Source organism: Thunnus thynnus, chromosome 11 (genome assembly GCF_963924715.1).
Source record: "Thunnus thynnus chromosome 11, fThuThy2.1, whole genome shotgun sequence".
In the NCBI taxonomy this organism is placed as follows: domain Eukaryota; kingdom Metazoa; phylum Chordata; class Actinopteri; order Scombriformes; family Scombridae; genus Thunnus; species Thunnus thynnus.
Genome location: NC_089527.1, coordinates 18,199,647 through 18,217,137, shown reverse-complemented (window position 1 = coordinate 18,217,137; position 17,491 = coordinate 18,199,647). Strand labels below are relative to the sequence as shown.

Here is a 17,491-nt window from a genome sequence, read left to right as displayed (position 1 = left end):
CTTATTTGACATTACATTTAAGTGTGGAATAATAAATGCTATCCTTACTCTATTGTCCACTGTTTTAGATATATCTGAATATACTTTAACATATTCAGAATAATTTCCCTCAATGTATCTAATGACTTCATTTTTGCCCGTATTTTTTCATTTTTTCTTTCTTTAACTGGGTCAAATACTTCTTCTAGAGTCCATGGTGGGAAACAGAGAATAGCACAGTGGGGCTTAACATTTTATCAGCTATTCTTATTTCATTGACCTTGTTCTCTATTGTCCAACCAAGAACTCTTTGTCCTTTTTCCTTCTCTTGACAAGGTTTTAATAAACTTCGAGCCAGATGATTCTCATTATGTCCCCTTAAATTTGCCCAATATGTTAATGCTTGTTGTGTTCTTCTTATTTCCACAGACATTTCATCCATGAAGCTGGTACTGCAGTAGTCTTTATGGCCCCACAGCTCACACAACATGATAATGTTGAACAAAGATAGATAAGAAGAGAGACTGATAGATGCTATAAGTTGGATATTTCTTTTTTATGTGTCTTTGTCTAAACTTTTTCTAAAACTTATACTTAAAGGATAGGGTCACATCTATATATATATACAGTATATATATAGCTATATTGAAGGGGTTATTGGTTGCTGTCCCTCTATCTATGTAGTCACAAGGGTCCATGTGATGTAAATTTCATCATCTACTCATCTACGAGGGTCCGCGTGGTCCATCCTTGTGCAACCCACAGTTTATGACTGCATGGGCTGTACGTGTGGACAAACTATGAACATCTGCATGTTTTCAGACACACAATGTCATATGAGCTTCTGCTGTTTGTGTTCATTTTTGAGTATTTTTGGCTCCTTAGAGAGCAGAGCACGTATGATAGAAATATCAGTCTGGATGTAACTCCAGCTCTATGAGTACAGGTGTAGCTGTCTAACTGCATGCTTAGCTGGCCTCTTGCTCCCAAATAGATGAATTGCAGTGAAGCAGAATGGTGGTTTTGGAGTTTTATGGATCGTTCTCTCTCAGGGAACTATGACAAAACCTTGATTGAGTTAAAGGACGGGTTCATCATTTTTTAAGTCTGCTTTAAAACACCAGTCAGGTTCCCAAATGAACATTAAAATAGGTTTTTCTTGCTGTAATCATTCCACAAATGTGTATAAAAATGCATTCTGAAGTTCAGCTGAATCTAGTATGAGCTGAATGATCAGCTGTCTGAATAATAGACTAAAATGTATGATTTAATATGAAAATCTCTCTTTGTGCTTCAACAGATGTTGTTTACTTGCTGAGCAGAGAGATAATAATACAAAATGTAAATTTGTTACTAAAAAGACCTGATTTGTCTTTCTCAAACTGCTAAACCCTCATATATTCAGCTGAAATTCAGAATTCATTTTTGCACAGACCAAGACGGTGAATTTTATCCCTCATCACTTACAGTAGAAGCAGTAAAACTGCTGATTAAAACAGACTATTAAAAACGTGAGCCTGTCCTTTAAAGCTGCCTTTATCAATAGTCACTTTCATCAATACCTGCTCTGTCTGGGAATTTTTATTGTTATATGGCCAGCTATAACAACTTGACTCAAGGCTGGAAACAAAAACAGAGGCCACAAACAGAATTATAAGGTTAAAAATTATCTATTGAACCAAATAACTAACAGAAACAAAGTCAAACGAGATGTGTTGTCTTGATAGATAAGCATGTAACATTGATGGAACGTTCCCCAAATGTTCTTGACGTCTTTGCAACCTTTAAAGAACTTTCTACACTCCTCACTGTTGCCCGAAGGTTCCCAGAAGACTATTAGTGCAAATCCCTTAAAAGAACATTTGGGAAACATTCCATCAATGCTACATGCTTATCTATCAAGACAACACATCTCGTTTGACTTTGTTTCTGTTAAAGCATATACTGTACTTTAAACAATATATTTAATACAACATATCTAAGTATAAAGAATAGTTTTGTCACCAAAAAGTAATCATTAATTCACTAAAAGTATGTGTTCAATATATTAAACTAATCTTTTACTCACCAAGTGTCCCCTGCTTTAATATACTACTTCATGCAAGGCATATTAGAGTATATTAAATATACTTAAGTAAATGTTTTTTAGATTGCACGTTTTATTACTGCAGGCTGTTCTGTGGGTCACAGTGTGCTTTTGACGAGAGCCCCTCCCTCCTTTGGCATTATCAATCACCTGTGTTGTGAATAATAACCGGCTGTAAAGAAGGAGCAAATTCCAAACCCAATGACTTGTCCTTGAGGTCATTAACCCCCCGAGCATCTAACTGTGTCTCCATTTGCATGTTTTTGGTAAAACACACTGTAAATACTGTACATTCATATTTTACATGGTACTTCAGCTTCAGTTTTATTTTATTCAAAGGAAATCTTGTTTGCAGATGGGTATTAAACACAAAGACAACAGAACACAAAAAGCAATGAAAAATAATAGATAGAAATAGAATATTAAAAAATAAATATACAGTATGTTCCAATAAATTAAATAAACACCACTTTTGTGAAGTACAAACTACATAGTGACAATGATGGAAAGAGATAGATGTATATAATTAACTTACCCTATTACAGTAACTACTTTGGTTGTTTATTCTTGTAAAATGAATAAAATTTGTAACTAATAAAAGTTTCTTGAAGCCATTCTGATGATTTCTAATGATATATAAAAACCACAATGTTGCCACCCATGACAGTTTAATTGTATTATTACTATTAGAGTCAGCACCTGTCCATGACTAATGGCTTTATATTTAACTTATTTTACAATCACCTTTGATAACAACTTAACACATTCATAGGATATTTTACTCTTTCTATAACCAAACAACATTACCAAATTTTAACATTTTAAAAACCCCACTGGGTTTGTTTTGGAAGACACAAACTAATAGCTTTCAATGTACATAAACTTGGATTGAATCTTGCCTTGCAAAGGCAGTCTTGTAAATGTAATAATGCTGACACAACCCTTATCAGTCTAATGGACGTTTAGATAATAAGAAAGGAGAGGCATAGGGCACCTGGAAATAAGACAGGAATTCCCTCTGATGAACCTGTCAGTTGTGTTGGTGGATTTCAGAAGAAACCAGAGATTGACGGGGAGGAGTGCAGTCCAGGTACAGTATATTTTGCTTTTCTTCCATCACAAACTGCTATGCCGCATTACAACTCAACCAGGATTCCTCATTACTAGTTTTTGTTCTTGCCAGAAGCTACAGTTTATAATTTATTAGTGTTTTATTATTGATGCCGGTATGATAAGCTGTTCAAAAAAGTGTATTGTTGTTTTTGTATTTTTCTTCACACCATATGTCCATGCAGCTGGATGAAGACTGTAAATCCTGAACAAAGCTACTTTTTCACATTAGCAAAACACTTAAATTCACACGTTTTCAAAAGTTTCGGCTGACATTTGAATGACGCAATACACACGTTTTTCTTAATCTTTAGAGAGAAAGACATTCTTTGCAAGAGCTCCTAGATATATTTGATCTGTTAATTGTTTAAAACAGAGTGAAATGCCTAAATTTCACACTTATATGCCACAAGAAAGAAAGAAGAAGACAAATACAACCTCAAAAGAGCAACAACAACAATCACAAAAAAACAAACAAACAAAGGCTACAGTGAACAATAGTGACCAGAGGAACAGACACAAGGACAAAACCAGGATAATCTACATCTAAGGTACTGAACATCCATCTGCTAGGACATGGAGGGATGTATCTTTAATGAAAATGTGAAAAGGAACTGGAAAATCCTGAAAACTAATCTTCTACATATATTTTGATCAGTCTGTTTGCTCATGTTTTGTTTAAACAGCTAGCTAAATTAGGCTAACATTAGCATTGACAGTTGACAGTTACTTGTCAGTCACTTCATTCAAATAGGGTGGCTAACTATCACCACTACCCTTCTGAGGAAGAAGAGAGTTTAAACAGAAGCTGCAGGAAGAAAAACCTGAGACTCTGTTTGCTGATCTTTATAAAAATGGAGAAGTTAGCAAGTGCATGGCACAGTGCCATCATCCTCCACCACCCGTCTGCAGAAAGAAAAGGCGTTTGTAATGGATGGAAACTACAGCTAAAAGAAAGCGAGGACCCAGATACAGTGATGACAACTATCAACATCTACAAAACTGGGAAAATTATGGTGCAAGGCAACTTAAAGAACTTTCAGTCTGAATATCAAACCCTCAAAACATTAGCAGAAGCTCAGAGAGAGAAATCTGGCCGCGCTGTCACTTTCCCTCTGGATCCCCCACAGATAATTTCAGCTGCCCCCCCATCACCAACACTCAGTGGCCTGGCAGAGGAGGAACAGAGCGGCAAGGAGAGGGACTTGACCAACAATATCCCCCCTCTCATATATACCACCATGAATGAAATGAGAGATGAGCTTGCACATATGGAAAGTGAACTATTGCAACTTCAGGAAATTTCCCTCCAGACAAACTCTCTTAGAGAATTAAACAAAGCCATCCTTCAACAACTATCAACCATGAAGACACAGTATGAACACACCCAGACCCTGAGGGGTCACACACACACACACACACACTAACACACATACATGTACACCCATGCACATACACACACAAAACTATACCCTTGTTATTGTTATAAACTGCTGTTGTAAGCTGTTTATGAATACTGTTAACTGATCAATATTTATTAATATCAATGCAATTATACAATATCAATACTGTCTATATAAACCATATATGTTTAAAATAATCTCTCACAATTCTAGGTATATAATCCATAGTTTAAAGAACGTGTTTCCACTTTATATGAAAACAACAACAAATTCATCAACTAATATTGCAGCATGAAACAATGTGAATCTTTTGTAATCATCCAATGGAACATCTAAGGGTTGAGATCATCAACTTTTGGACTAAAAAGTAATAACTGAGTTTACTGATGAACTCAAAAACTCTGCCATCATCATTTTAATGGAGACATGGGACAAGGGAGACTTTCCCACTGGTCGTTGTCCAGGCTATGTCAAATCAAGAAAGCTTCCTGGAGTAACACAAGGAAGGAGCTCAGGGGGAATACTGATCTGGTTTAAAGCTGAATATACAAATTCCATTGAACTTGTCAGAGAATGTGAAAATTATATATGGCTTAAATTTAAAAAATACCTGACCTGCAACACCCATATCTTTTTATGAGATATATATATATCCCTCCAGCTGAATCTCCCTACTTTAAGGATTAAACCTTTACTTCTCTAGAAGGAGATATACGCCATTTCCAAACTCAGGGAAATATCTTAATTGTATGCGATATGAACGCACGCACAGCAGAAGAATCACAAAGGGAGCACAAAGGGAGACAAATACATGAATAACAAAACTAACACCTGTCTAACTCTTCCCCCAAGGAATAATTATGATAAAATGACAAACAAAAATAGGAAAGAACTACTGCAGCTCTGCCGGGCCCTCAGTCTGTACATAGTCAATGGTCAGTTAAGAGGACACTCCTTTGGCCGTTACACCTACAGCTCTTCTCTTGGCAGTAGCACAGTAGATTATGTGGTAACAGATTTGGACCTTTTCTCTGTCAGAGCACTCACAGTTAAGCAACAAACCCCCTTTTCATACCATAACCAGATCATGATCTACCTAAAAAGAACACACTCCAACCAACCATGCCCCAACCCCAGTAAACTATATAATATAACAGCTCACTACATATGGAAGCAAAACAGATTACTTGAATATCAGGAAGCAACGAGCAGCCGTGGAATCCAAGAGCTTTTAAATTCTTTCCTGGCCCACACATATCCACACAGTTAAGAATATCTCATCAATATCAATTTCTTTCATCATGTGGCACAACAATCTAATTTATCCTTCCTAAAACTAAACCCAAAAAAGAGAGAGCAAGAAAAAAGGTTTGACCCTGCGAATGCAAAAACATGAGGAAAAAACTAAAGACAATTATCCAACATAAAGCACAGAGCTCCAGATAATCAGGACCTACGTGTTCACCATCGTGACACACTTAAACAATATAAACAGATACTGAGTACTAAGAGAGAGCACCACCTCAAAAACCAGGTCAACTTAATTGAAGAATCAATAAACTCAAATAATTTTTGGGACCACTGGAAGACCTTAGACAAAAAAAAAAAAAAATAATAATAATGATCTAGCCATTCAAAATGGAGATATATGGATAAAGCACTTCAAGAGTCATACCAAGAAACTCGCAACACACCCGAACAAGACCAAATACAAGAAAAATTGAACCAATTAGAAACAATCAAGGACTACTTAAACCGATTAGATAACAAAATTATGGAAAATTAATTAGACCAAAAACTGAAAACCCTAAAACATAGAAAAGCCTGTTGACCTGATGGCATCCTTAATGAGATGCTGAAACACACAGACTCTAAATTCAGATCAGCCATTCTGAAACTTTTCAATTCAGTACTCAGAGTTGGCTATTTTCCTGTGATATGGAGTGAAGGACTATTAAGCCCCATATTTAAAAGTGGGGACAAGACAGACCCCCAAAATTACTGTGGGATCTGCATAAATTCATGCCTGGGAAAAGTTTTATGTAGTATACTAAATTTACAAATCATAGACTTCATTAAAGAACATCCTTTATTAAGCAAAAACCAAATTGGATTCCTATCTAAATTAGAACCACAGACCACATGGCAAACTCTAATTGATTGAATTATGTGCACAAAAATGATGAAAAATGTATGCTTTCATTGTTGATTTTCAAAAAGGTTTTGATTCAATCTGGCACAATGGCCTTTTCTTTAAATTGATTGAAAGTGGTATTGGAGGAAAAGTATACGATCCGATCAAATCAATGTATACTAACGCAAAGATTGGAACAAAGAAAACAGAATCTTTTTTCCAGAGACGTGGAGTAAGACAAGGCTGTAACCTTAGCCCCACGCTATTTAAGATATATATTAATGAACTAGCAAAACAAATAGAGAATTCCCCTGTACCTGGACTAAAGTTAAAAGACACTGAAATAAAGTGTCTCCTACATGCTGATGATCTGGTCCTGTCCCCCACCATAGAAGGGTTACAGCAACACTTACCAGAACTGGAAAAATACTGTCAAACCTGGGCCGTAACAGTCAACCAACCCAAAACCAAAGTGCTAATTTTTCAGAAAAGGTCCAGACTCCAGAGAAACAACACCAGTTTCACAATTGGAAACAACACTATTGAACAAACAAACAAATTATTACACATATTTAGGACTAAAAATTTCAAACACAAAAACTTTTAGCTTGCCTGTGAATGAACTAAAAGACGAAGCAAAAAGGGCTTTTTATGCCATCAAGAGATCAATAAACACTGAACTACCAATTAGAACTTGGCTCAAAATATTCAAATCAATCATCGAACCCTTTGCATTATATGGCAGCAAGGTGTGGGGTACAAAAACTCAACAAGATTGGACAAAATGGGACAAACATCCCATTGAAATCCTACATACAGAGTTCTGTAAAAGTATCCTCCATGTGCAGAGAAGAGCTCCCAACTCTGCTTGCAGAGCTGAATGAAGCCAATTTCCTGTACTGTTGAATATTCAAAAACGAACCCTAAATTTCTGGAATCATATTAAAACAAGTGGCCCACTCTCCTTTTCCTACAAAACCCTATATTGCCAGGAGTTGAACCCAGGAAGGAGTCCACTCTGCCTACTTGTCCTGAAGCTGAGCGAACCATCAACCACTTAGGTCTTTACACCAGGACCACCTCAGCTTCAGTACACATGCACATGCAGAAAATTAGATGAAACCAAATTATGATGAAAGAAAAAGAAAAATACAGAGATTAGTGGACAGAACGAACAAAATCTCAGAACAAAATGGAAACATACGTAACCCTAAACAGAGAGTACACTGTGGCAACCTATCTGACCAGTGTTTGATAGAAAACTAAGAGGAACACTGACTAAGTACAGACTGAGTGAGCACAACCTGGCAGTGGAAGTAGGCAGAAACACAGATCTGGCTGCCCAGAGAGGAGAGGTTGTGTTCTTACTGTGATCAGGGAACAGTAGAGACAGAGCTGCACTTCTTAATTCACTAGACTCACTCATTAGACACCAATATTTTGCAAAAATAGTTCCTCTATCTAAGTGACTCGGAGAGACTTCCAGTCCTGCTGAGAGGGAGGGAGGACTGCTGTAGACTGGCAGCAAGATATGTAGCAGCCTGCCATGAGCTCCGCAGCTCTGTTGGACCCCTGTCCCAAATGGCTAATAATTAATGTTTATTCATGAATAATTCACTTGTTGTATGTTTTATATCTTATGTTACTCTTACTCTCTTATTTTGTTTATTGTTTATTTATTTATTTGTTTGCCATGATTGTAAAGTATGCATAAATATTCTATGGCAATGTTGTATTGTATGCAGCCATGCCAATAAAGCCAATTGAATTGAATTGAATTGAGATGTATACACGGACTAAAATAAGTCTGACTTGGTTCTGTTGATCTTATTTCGGAAATCCCATTAAACCTCAGAGATCCCATTAATTAAACATCCAAATTATAATTAGGATTTGTTTTTTTAATCCACAGTTGCCAAGTGAGGACACAAAGACATGAAGAAATCGATCAAATTTACGACAACACCGGGTGCAGATGATGGAGGTGTGTGATCTACTTTTATTGTATAAAACTGACACAATAATATCTTAGTTTTGTATGAAAATGTATTAATTAGAAACAACTCTGAAGCCAATTTCCCCTCTTTTCTCAGCATGCAACGAGGATGGGTAAGTTTGAATTGTGAGACTGACATTACTCATATTGTTTGCAGTTGTTATGTTGGGCCTTACATTCATTTCATGCTTTATAGAGATGAAGAAAAGAATAAAGAGAACACATTGAGTGTTGGATACTTTCAGCTGGTAATATCTTTGCTCATATTATTCATAAATGACAACATCAGTTTCCTTTTCCTGTCTTTGATTTGATTATTACATGTCAGAAAAACAACTAAAGAATGAAAATCACATCCCTTCAATTTCTTTAATGCAGTTTCGATTTGCCACCTGGAAAGACAATGTGTTGATGGTAGTGGGGAGTTTGTGCGCACTCATACACGGTGCAGCCTCACCTCTCATGCTTCTGGTGTACGGCATGATGACCGACACATTTGTGGCTTATGAACTTGAGGTCCAAGAACTGAAAGACCCAAACAAGGAGTGCAACAACAACACCATCTATTGGAAAAATGGCTCCATTTATGAAACACCTGAAAACAGAACAGTCTACTGTGGGTGAGTCATTAGTTTATTGATGATAGTTTATAGATTGATGTTACTGTGAAGAGTTATTTTTACCTGGTTTATTCTCTTGGCAGGGTGAACATTGAAGGACAGATGACAAAGTTTGCATATTACTATGTTGGAATTGGATTAGCAGTTCTGTTTGTTAGCTATTTTCAGGTAAGTATGTATGCTTTCCACATTCAGCACCCCTGTGAAAGCAGGTGTAATTACAGCTTAATGACAGTGTACATAAGAAAAAATTTCCTACCACTGTGACTGTCACCAATCTAGATCACTCTCTGGGTGTCAGTCGCTGCAAGACAGATTCAGAGAATCCGAAAGACTTATTTCCGAAAAGTAATGCAAATGGAGATTGGATGGTTTGACTGCAACTCTGTTGGTGAACTGAACACACGGATATCAGAGTGAGTTGGGAGCCCCAATCTACAGATCAGGCTGTTATCAGGGTGTGGTTATGAGAATGTTTTATTGTTTCTGATGTGCTCTGTTCCTTCTCAGTGATATCAACAAGATCAACAGTGCCATTGCTGATCAGGTGTCTATCTTCATTGAGAGGCTCTCTACGTTTGTGTTTGGCTTCATGGTTGGTTTCATGGGTGGGTGGAAGCTGACTTTGGTGGTCATTGCAGTGAGCCCGCTGATTGGTATGGCTGCTGGACTGATGGCTATGGTGAGTCACACTGAAAGGTTTAAGTAATAAGTGTATGTTTTGTTTTACTTCAGACATGTTTTTTTGATGTTTTACTGTATTTTTCTTCCTTGCTCTTGAAGGCTGTTGCCAGACTGACAGGACAAGAGCTGAGGGCCTACGCAAAGGCAGGGGCAGTGGCTGACGAGGTCCTATCGTCCATCAGAACAGTAGCAGCGTTTAGTGGGGAGGAAAAGGAAGCTGAAAGGTATTTTGGCATTTTCCAAGATCATTAGGTGATCGTGTGCAATTTGAAATTAATTTAAAATGTGAAATTTGGACAGGTATGACAAAAACCTTGTGGAAGCTCAGAACTGGGGTGTGAAAAAGGGCATGATCATAGGAGTGTTTCAAGGATACCTGTGGTGCATCATTTTCCTTTGCTACGCTCTGGCCTTCTGGTATGGGTCTAAATTGGTCATCGACACCAAGGAGCTGTCTCCTGGTGGTCTAATTCAGGTGTGTAAAATTAAATGCATTCAACCTCTTATCTTATACCTCTTAAATTCACACATTTCAGAAACAGTGGCCTTTGTTTTGGCATTCAGCTGCTGTGTTTGCTTGCAGGTGTTTTTTGGAGTACTCATGGCAGCTGTGAACCTGGGTCAGGCCTCACCGTGCCTTGAGGCCTTCGCTTCTGGTCGTGCTGCTGCGAAGGCCATCTTTGACACGATTGACCGGGTAAAATCAGCATTCTAGAAAAAACGTGCAGAGTTGCATTTGCAGATATGATGCAGAATGGATACCTGAATAATAAATTGTAACATGAAGAACTGCCATAATAAAATAAAGTTCTGTGCTGTTACATTCACAGGAACCAGAAATTAATTGTTTCTCAGAGGATGGTCACAAATTAGATAAAGTAAAAGGTGACATTGAGTTCCATAATGTCACTTTCTACTACCCATCCCGACCTGAAGTCAAGGTACATTTCTTTCAACTACCAGTTATGTATGTCAGTTTTTCAGTTCTAAAAATTAAACTCATAAAGAGCCCGCTACTTTTTTCAGATTTTAAATGATCTGAGCATGCAGATCAAAGCGGGAGACACTACTGCTTTTGTTGGACCAAGTGGATCCGGAAAGAGCACCACAGTCCAACTCATCCAGAGGTTTTATGACCCAAAGGAAGGAATGGTAACAATCTGAGCATCTCCACAGACACACAGAACATTGGTGGAAAGTTTTAGGACTATAGTATGTAATGTCACATCTAAACTTCACAGGTGACTTTGGATGGACATGACATCCGAAGTTTAAACATCCAGTGGCTCCGCTCTCTCATTGGTATTGTGGAGCAGGAGCCAGTGCTCTTTTCTACAACCATTGCAGAGAACATCCGCTATGGTCGACCTGGAGTAACCATGGAAGACATTATCCAGGCCACAAAAGAGGCTAATGCCTATAATTTTATTATGGACCTGCCACAGGTACATTAACATACTGAAAGATAACAGAACAGAATTACAGTAGTTATGATACTTAACACTCATATATAAGCCTAAAACTAACATGTAGCTACTTATTCTCCAGAAATTTGATACCCTGGTGGGAGAAAGTGGAGGTCAGATGAGTGGAGGACAGAAGCAGAGGATTGCTATTGCTCGAGCTCTGATCCGAAACCCCAGGATCCTGCTGCTGGATATGGCCACATCAGCCCTTGACAATGAGAGTGAGGCTGTTGTCCAGGAAGCACTGGATAAGGTGAGCCACTCTCTGCCAGTGCAACACATACAACAGTGCACTCTGACCATTAACTTCATTAACACATTGTTTTTGTGAAAGTACTTTAATAACTTGTATATGTACAGGTGCGTATGGGCAGGACCACAATTTCTATAGCCCACCGTCTTTCCACAATTAGGAATGCAGATGTCATCATCGGATTTGAACACGGACAGGCTGTGGAGAAGGGAACACACAGTGAGCTGCTAGAGAGGCAGGGCGTCTACTTCACCCTGGTCACCCTTCAAAACCAAGGCACATCCAACACAGCTAATGGTAGGTCTTATGTACTGTAGGTCTCATGTTCACATCCATAAATACTGTTGACAAATTACTTTCTATTCCACGCAGGTTTTGCCCTCTAAGAGTCCATATAGACCCTTTTCACAACAGACATTTTGACTTGTTGTGGCAGGAAAAGCACAGGTGTTAGTAATTGCATTAATGATGTCTCTGTTCCATTTAGGTGTCCCAGTAAGCAAAGCCAGTGAACCAGCTTGCGCAATGCAACAGCCCTGAAGCTGCACACGTAAATGGAATACAGCCATAATTCATGTTATTAATTACACCTGTGCTTTTCCTGCTTTGACAAGTCAAAATGTCTGCTGTGAAAAGGGTCTATCGGCTTGCCTACCCACCCCTGTGGAGCAGTGCACTCCAATTTGCACATACTGGTTCAAGATGGCCAGTCACTTATTGTACCTGCCTTCTTCTGTCAGACACAGTCAGAGATGATGGTTGTTGTGTGTCCCTACTCTGTCAGATCTATTGGGGAAGGTCCTAGAGCGACAGCCTGTGTTTGTTTTGCATGACCTGGGGTCACAGCTTTGTGTCACCAGAGGGAACAAGCATCTGGCTTTGTCACTTGAAGTCTACAGGCCTTTTTCACAGGAGACATTTTGACATGTCACAGCAGAAAAAGCACAGCTGTGGTGTCTCGTTAAGCATAGCCAGCGAGCTTGTTAATGTTTTTAATTACACCTGTGCTTTTCTTACTATGACAAATCAAAATATCTGTTGTAAAAAGGTCTATAGAGTCTCTACGAGGGTAAAATATGTATGAAATAAAAATAGTATTCTGACCCAAGTTCTCTGAGTGGAGGCAAAGACCCTCTAACTTTCATCCTTCATCATCCTCACAAATCCCTCCTGTTGGGTCATGATTGGTTGAGACAGCACACTTCAAAGCTCTCAGCAGGAGTCACGGGGCAACTCTATAGTGTTTAAAGGTTCTGCCGGATCTGTTAAAGAGCAATAGAAGCTCTAACACTTACATTAAAGCTGTATTGATTTCCTTTTTTCTGCCAGTTGCTGACAGTGAAGCTGTTGAAGAGGACTTTGATCTTAGAGTGAGGAGTTTTAGCCGTGGAAGCTGCAAATCCAGTAAAAGGTACAGTAAATCCAGCTGAAAGAATGTAGACACAGATATCTATATGATATATCATCACTAAAATAATTTAATGTTCTCATCACTCCAATAGGAGTTCTGTTCGACTGCGATCTCAGAGCACATTGTCCAATGATTTTGTTCCTGACGCAATATCAGGCAGCCTCAAGGTCCATTTGGATGAGGATATCACTCCAGAAAATGTACAGAGGTTCCATTTTTTTGCTATGTAATACATTTATTACAACTTTCCTGTGGAAATTAAATAATGCATATTCTTCAGCAGATATGTGAGGATGATGCAGATGAACATGCAGAGCCTGCCCCAGTAGTGCGTATCCTGAAGTACAACCAACCAGAGTGGCCCTACATGCTCCTGGGTTCTCTAGGAGCTGCCATCAATGGCTCTGTCAATCCCATTTATGCTGTCCTGTTCAGCCAAATTCTCGGGGTAAGGGCTGTTTCTATCGCTCATGATGTATTTATTAATTATTTTACTAGTTAAGGTAGTTTGTTAATGAGCAAATTACCTGTAAGATCTTTGTGTTTGCAGACTTTTGGCATACGTGATGTGAACGAGCAGAGGGAGCAGATCGATGGGATATGCATTCTATTTTGCATTGTGGCTGTGATTAGTTTCTTTTCGCAGTTTTTACAGGTTTGCAATATAATAGAGAGTTTTATTTAGATTATACATCTCTATGTCAACTTGATATAGAATAGTGCAGATAAAAAGCTAGGATTTACATTTAGATTGACTCATTAATTTAATGTTCCAGGGATATGCTTTTGCTATGTCCGGAGAGCTGCTGACACGCCGCCTGAGGAAAGTGGGATTCCAGGCCATGTTGAAACAGGAGATCGGCTGGTTTGATGACCCCAGAAACAGCCCTGGAGCTCTGACCACCAGATTGGCCTCTGATGCATCCATGGTCCAGGGGGTACGTAACAAATTTACAGTCCTGCATTTATATTTCAAGTTATAAAATCACAGTTTTGGAATTCACGTGGGTGTTGTGAGACTTTTTAAGATATTTTGCATGTGGCTGGTGTGATTTTCTGCAGGCAACAGGATCTCAGATTGGCATGATTGTTAACTCGCTGACCAGCATCGGAGCCTCTTTCATTATCGCCTTCTACTTCAGTTGGAAGTTAACTCTGGTAATCATGTGCTTCTTGCCACTCATCGGGCTGTCTGGGGTATTGCAAGCCAAAATGCTGTCAGGTTTTGCAAATGAAGATAAAAACGCCATGGAAGAAGCCGGTCAGGTAAGCTGTCCTAACATCATAATGTGATAATAATGTGATTTTCCATTTAAGCTCTATGAATGTCTCTGTAAAGTCAAAGGTTCCAGTATAACATCTGAACTCTCTCCTTCAGGTATCCAGCGAGGCTCTTGGTAACATCAGGACCATCGCAGGCTTGGCCAAAGAGAGCTCATTTGTGGAATCTTACGAGCAGAAACTTGAGCGTCCATATAAATCTGCAAAGAAGAAAGCCCACGTCTATGGGCTCTGTTTTGGCTTTGCCCAGTGTGTTATCTTCATGGCATATGCTGCGTCATTTAGATACGGAGGCTACCTGGTTAGCTCTGAAGGATTACAATATATGTTGGTTTTCAGGTTGGTAAAATTCTTTCTTTCATGTGGTAAATCAGTCTTTGTCAGCTCAAATATTGCAATATATTTCCTATTTTGTGATTACTAAAAATCAACCCAGTGTTCATATGTTGCTCCTCCAGAGTGATCGCAGCTATAGTAGTCAGTGGGACGGCACTGGGCAAAGCTTCCTCCTTCACCCCAGATTATGCCAAAGCTAAGACTGCTGCTGCTCAGTTTTTCAAACTGATGGACCGAATACCAAAAATTGACATGAGCCACACAGCTGGAGAGAAATGGGTTGGTGAATTTACATATAGTAAATACATTGTATATCCTGTAATAAGATGTCATTTTGTCATGTTGCTCTTTAAATGTCATTAAGCTTGGTCTTTTATCCTCAGGAGAAATTCAGAGGTGAAGTAGAGTTCCGCAATTGCAAGTTCACCTATCCAACACGACCGGATATCCAGGTGTTGAAAGGCCTGGTTGTGTCTGTGAAGCCCGGTCAGACTTTGGCATTTGTTGGGAGCAGTGGTTGTGGGAAAAGTACCAGTGTTCAACTATTGGAAAGGTTCTACGACCCTGATGAAGGGCAAGTGGTGTGTAGACTGATTTAGATGTTAATTTTACTAATCTCAAAATGAGTTCAATCTATTACAAAGCCGGCAACGCTGTCTTAATTATGTCATCCTTTATTTTCAGTTGATTGATGGCCACCCGTCTTATACAGTCAATGTGCCCTTCCTAAGATCTCAGATTGGCATAGTGTCTCAGGAGCCTGTGCTGTTTGACTGCAGCATAGCTGAGAATATACAGTATGGAGTTAACATGCACAGTGTCAGCATGGAAGAGATTATTGAGGCCGCCAAGAAAGCCTACCTCCATGACTTTGTGATGACGCTACCAGATGTGAGTGGAAGCATTTTACTTCATGTTATGACTTTACATGCATTGCTAATGAAATCCTGACAAGCATGAGAGGAGGCATTAAGATGGTAAACCACTGCCTAGCTGTTAAGAAGAACACTGAGGACAGGTATTGAGTCGGTCATCAATAACAGCCCTGAATTTACTTAAAAAGTTGAAAAGTCACTGCCACTAGTTAGAATGTAGTAGGTAGTAGGAGTTACTAAATGGACGTTGTGGAGAGATTGTTTGTTCAGCTATTGTGTCCAAGGCCAAGAATAAACTTAAATCCCAACTGTCAGCTTCATACCTGATATGTATGCAGTACCTGTGACACTGTGTGCTCAGCTTGTGACCTTTTGCTTTGTTTTCTCTACTTCTCTCGATACATTTGCAAATTGGTAGAAATATGAGACTCAGGTCGGTGCCCAGGGCTCCCAGCTGTCAAGAGGTCAAAAACAACGTATTGCCATTGCCAGGGCCATTGTCAGGAATCCTAAGATCTTGCTACTAGATGAAGCTACCTCTGCCCTGGACACAGAGAGTGAAAAGGTACCCTGTGATACATTTCTAAACACCATCAAACAGCAAAAAAATAAAGCAAGCTATTTCTGTACATGAAATGAAGCATTTAAAAATAATCTCCACATACTGACACAATATACGAATAGATTTTGACAATGTGAGACATTTTCTTGAAAAGTGGACTCATGACAAAGCTGTGTTTTCCTGCAGACCGTCCAGTCTGCTCTAGACGAGGCAAGAAAAGGACGAACCTGCATCGTCATCGCTCACCGGCTCTCTACTATCCAGACTGCTGACATCATAGCAGTGATGTCTCATGGAGTTGTCATAGAGCAAGGCACACATGATAAACTGATGGCCACGAGGGGCGCCTATTATAAACTGGTCACAACAGGTGCTCCTATCAGCTAGGTGTCTGCAGCCACATATGATGTGCATATGATGAAAATCATTTTTGTTTAGGCCTTATTGTAGATTTGAATGAATGTGATGTTTTCTTGTGGTATCACACTGAGAAAGTCTTTGATGAGGCACTGATGTTTTATTCATTGCCCTCAAAAATTGTACATAAATCATAGAAATACTTTTTTTCAGTTGGCATAAAAAAGAGTACAAATTGCTCTCATCTTCTGGAGAATATATTTTTGTAATCATATTTCATTTTTCCTGGCCACAAATAGAAACATTTATTGTATATTCATTTGTTTATGAACAGTTACATTTGTAAATGAAGGAGTAGAATTTTTTATGCACTTCTATCCATGTTCATATTGTTGGACTGTAATTATTGTTCTCAATCATTCTTCATAATCTAAATCTTAGTAAAAAATATCAAACTATACTGTTTCAGTTGGAAAGGACTGCTTCAAAATAGTTTCTTGAGAGATCTTTCTGGTGTTATTTTAGTCATAGCAACTGATGCAGCCCTGAAAGGTTGTGTAATACTCACCAACAACCCTGATTTTGGAACAGCACTTGATAGTAAGCAGTATTTTTTCTCCAGCTCAATGCCAATGTTTTAAACTTCCACACAGTTTACATTTGGGGTTTAAACATCCACAATGAGCTGGGGGGCAGTTTTGGACAGCATAACAAAATCAAAAAGATTATTTCTAACTGGAAAAAAATGTGCTCATTATGGATGAATGAATGAAATAAAGGATGTTGCTTTTTAGTTCCTGATATCTAATTAAGTATATGTTTTTCTTGAGGAAGGAGTCAAAACAATTATATGAGATTGCGGGATCCTAGACAAAAGTCATTTCATCATTTCAATGGATGTGATTAAAATGCATTTACTGTCAGATTTCTCAGATTTG

General features: G+C 38.7%; 1 protein-coding gene across 2 annotated transcripts; it reads left to right on the top strand.

Annotated features, from left to right (window-relative positions):
- Positions 1-3,386: 3,386 nt before the first annotated feature.
- On the top strand, positions 3,387-17,433 carry abcb11a (ATP-binding cassette, sub-family B (MDR/TAP), member 11a). Of its 2 annotated transcripts, none has more exons than XM_067603504.1 (28): positions 3,387-3,726; positions 8,625-8,696; positions 8,806-8,821; positions 8,905-8,956; positions 9,087-9,328; positions 9,412-9,496; positions 9,611-9,744; positions 9,839-10,010; positions 10,112-10,236; positions 10,313-10,487; positions 10,596-10,709; positions 10,843-10,953; positions 11,039-11,164; positions 11,254-11,457; positions 11,561-11,731; positions 11,839-12,028; positions 13,061-13,142; positions 13,234-13,342; positions 13,426-13,590; positions 13,693-13,797; positions 13,919-14,080; positions 14,205-14,408; positions 14,521-14,762; positions 14,882-15,038; positions 15,143-15,340; positions 15,444-15,650; positions 16,053-16,199; positions 16,383-17,433. In XM_067603504.1, the coding sequence occupies exons 2-28, from the start codon at positions 8,648-8,650 to the stop codon at positions 16,581-16,583; spliced, it is 3,945 nt and encodes a 1,314-aa protein (XP_067459605.1). In that variant the 5' UTR covers positions 3,387-3,726; positions 8,625-8,647; the 3' UTR covers positions 16,584-17,433. The 2 variants fall into 2 exon arrangements, with proteins under 2 accessions (XP_067459605.1, XP_067459603.1); XM_067603502.1 differs by having other exon boundaries at positions 13,423-13,590.
- Positions 17,434-17,491: the final 58 nt, after the last annotated feature.

What these genes read in the sequence shown, in the direction of transcription:
- abcb11a (XM_067603502.1), top strand. Translation starts at nt 8,648, where the DNA reads ATGAAGAAATCGATCAAATTTACGACAACACCGGGTGCAGATGATGGA. An exon ending in AACAGAACAGTCTACTGTGG is followed by an intron (nt 9,329 to 9,411) that starts GTGAGTCATTAG and finishes TTCTCTTGGCAG; the next exon opens with GGTGAACATTGAAGGACAGA. An exon ending in TTATTATGGACCTGCCACAG is followed by an intron (nt 11,458 to 11,560) that starts GTACATTAACAT and finishes CTTATTCTCCAG; the next exon opens with AAATTTGATACCCTGGTGGG.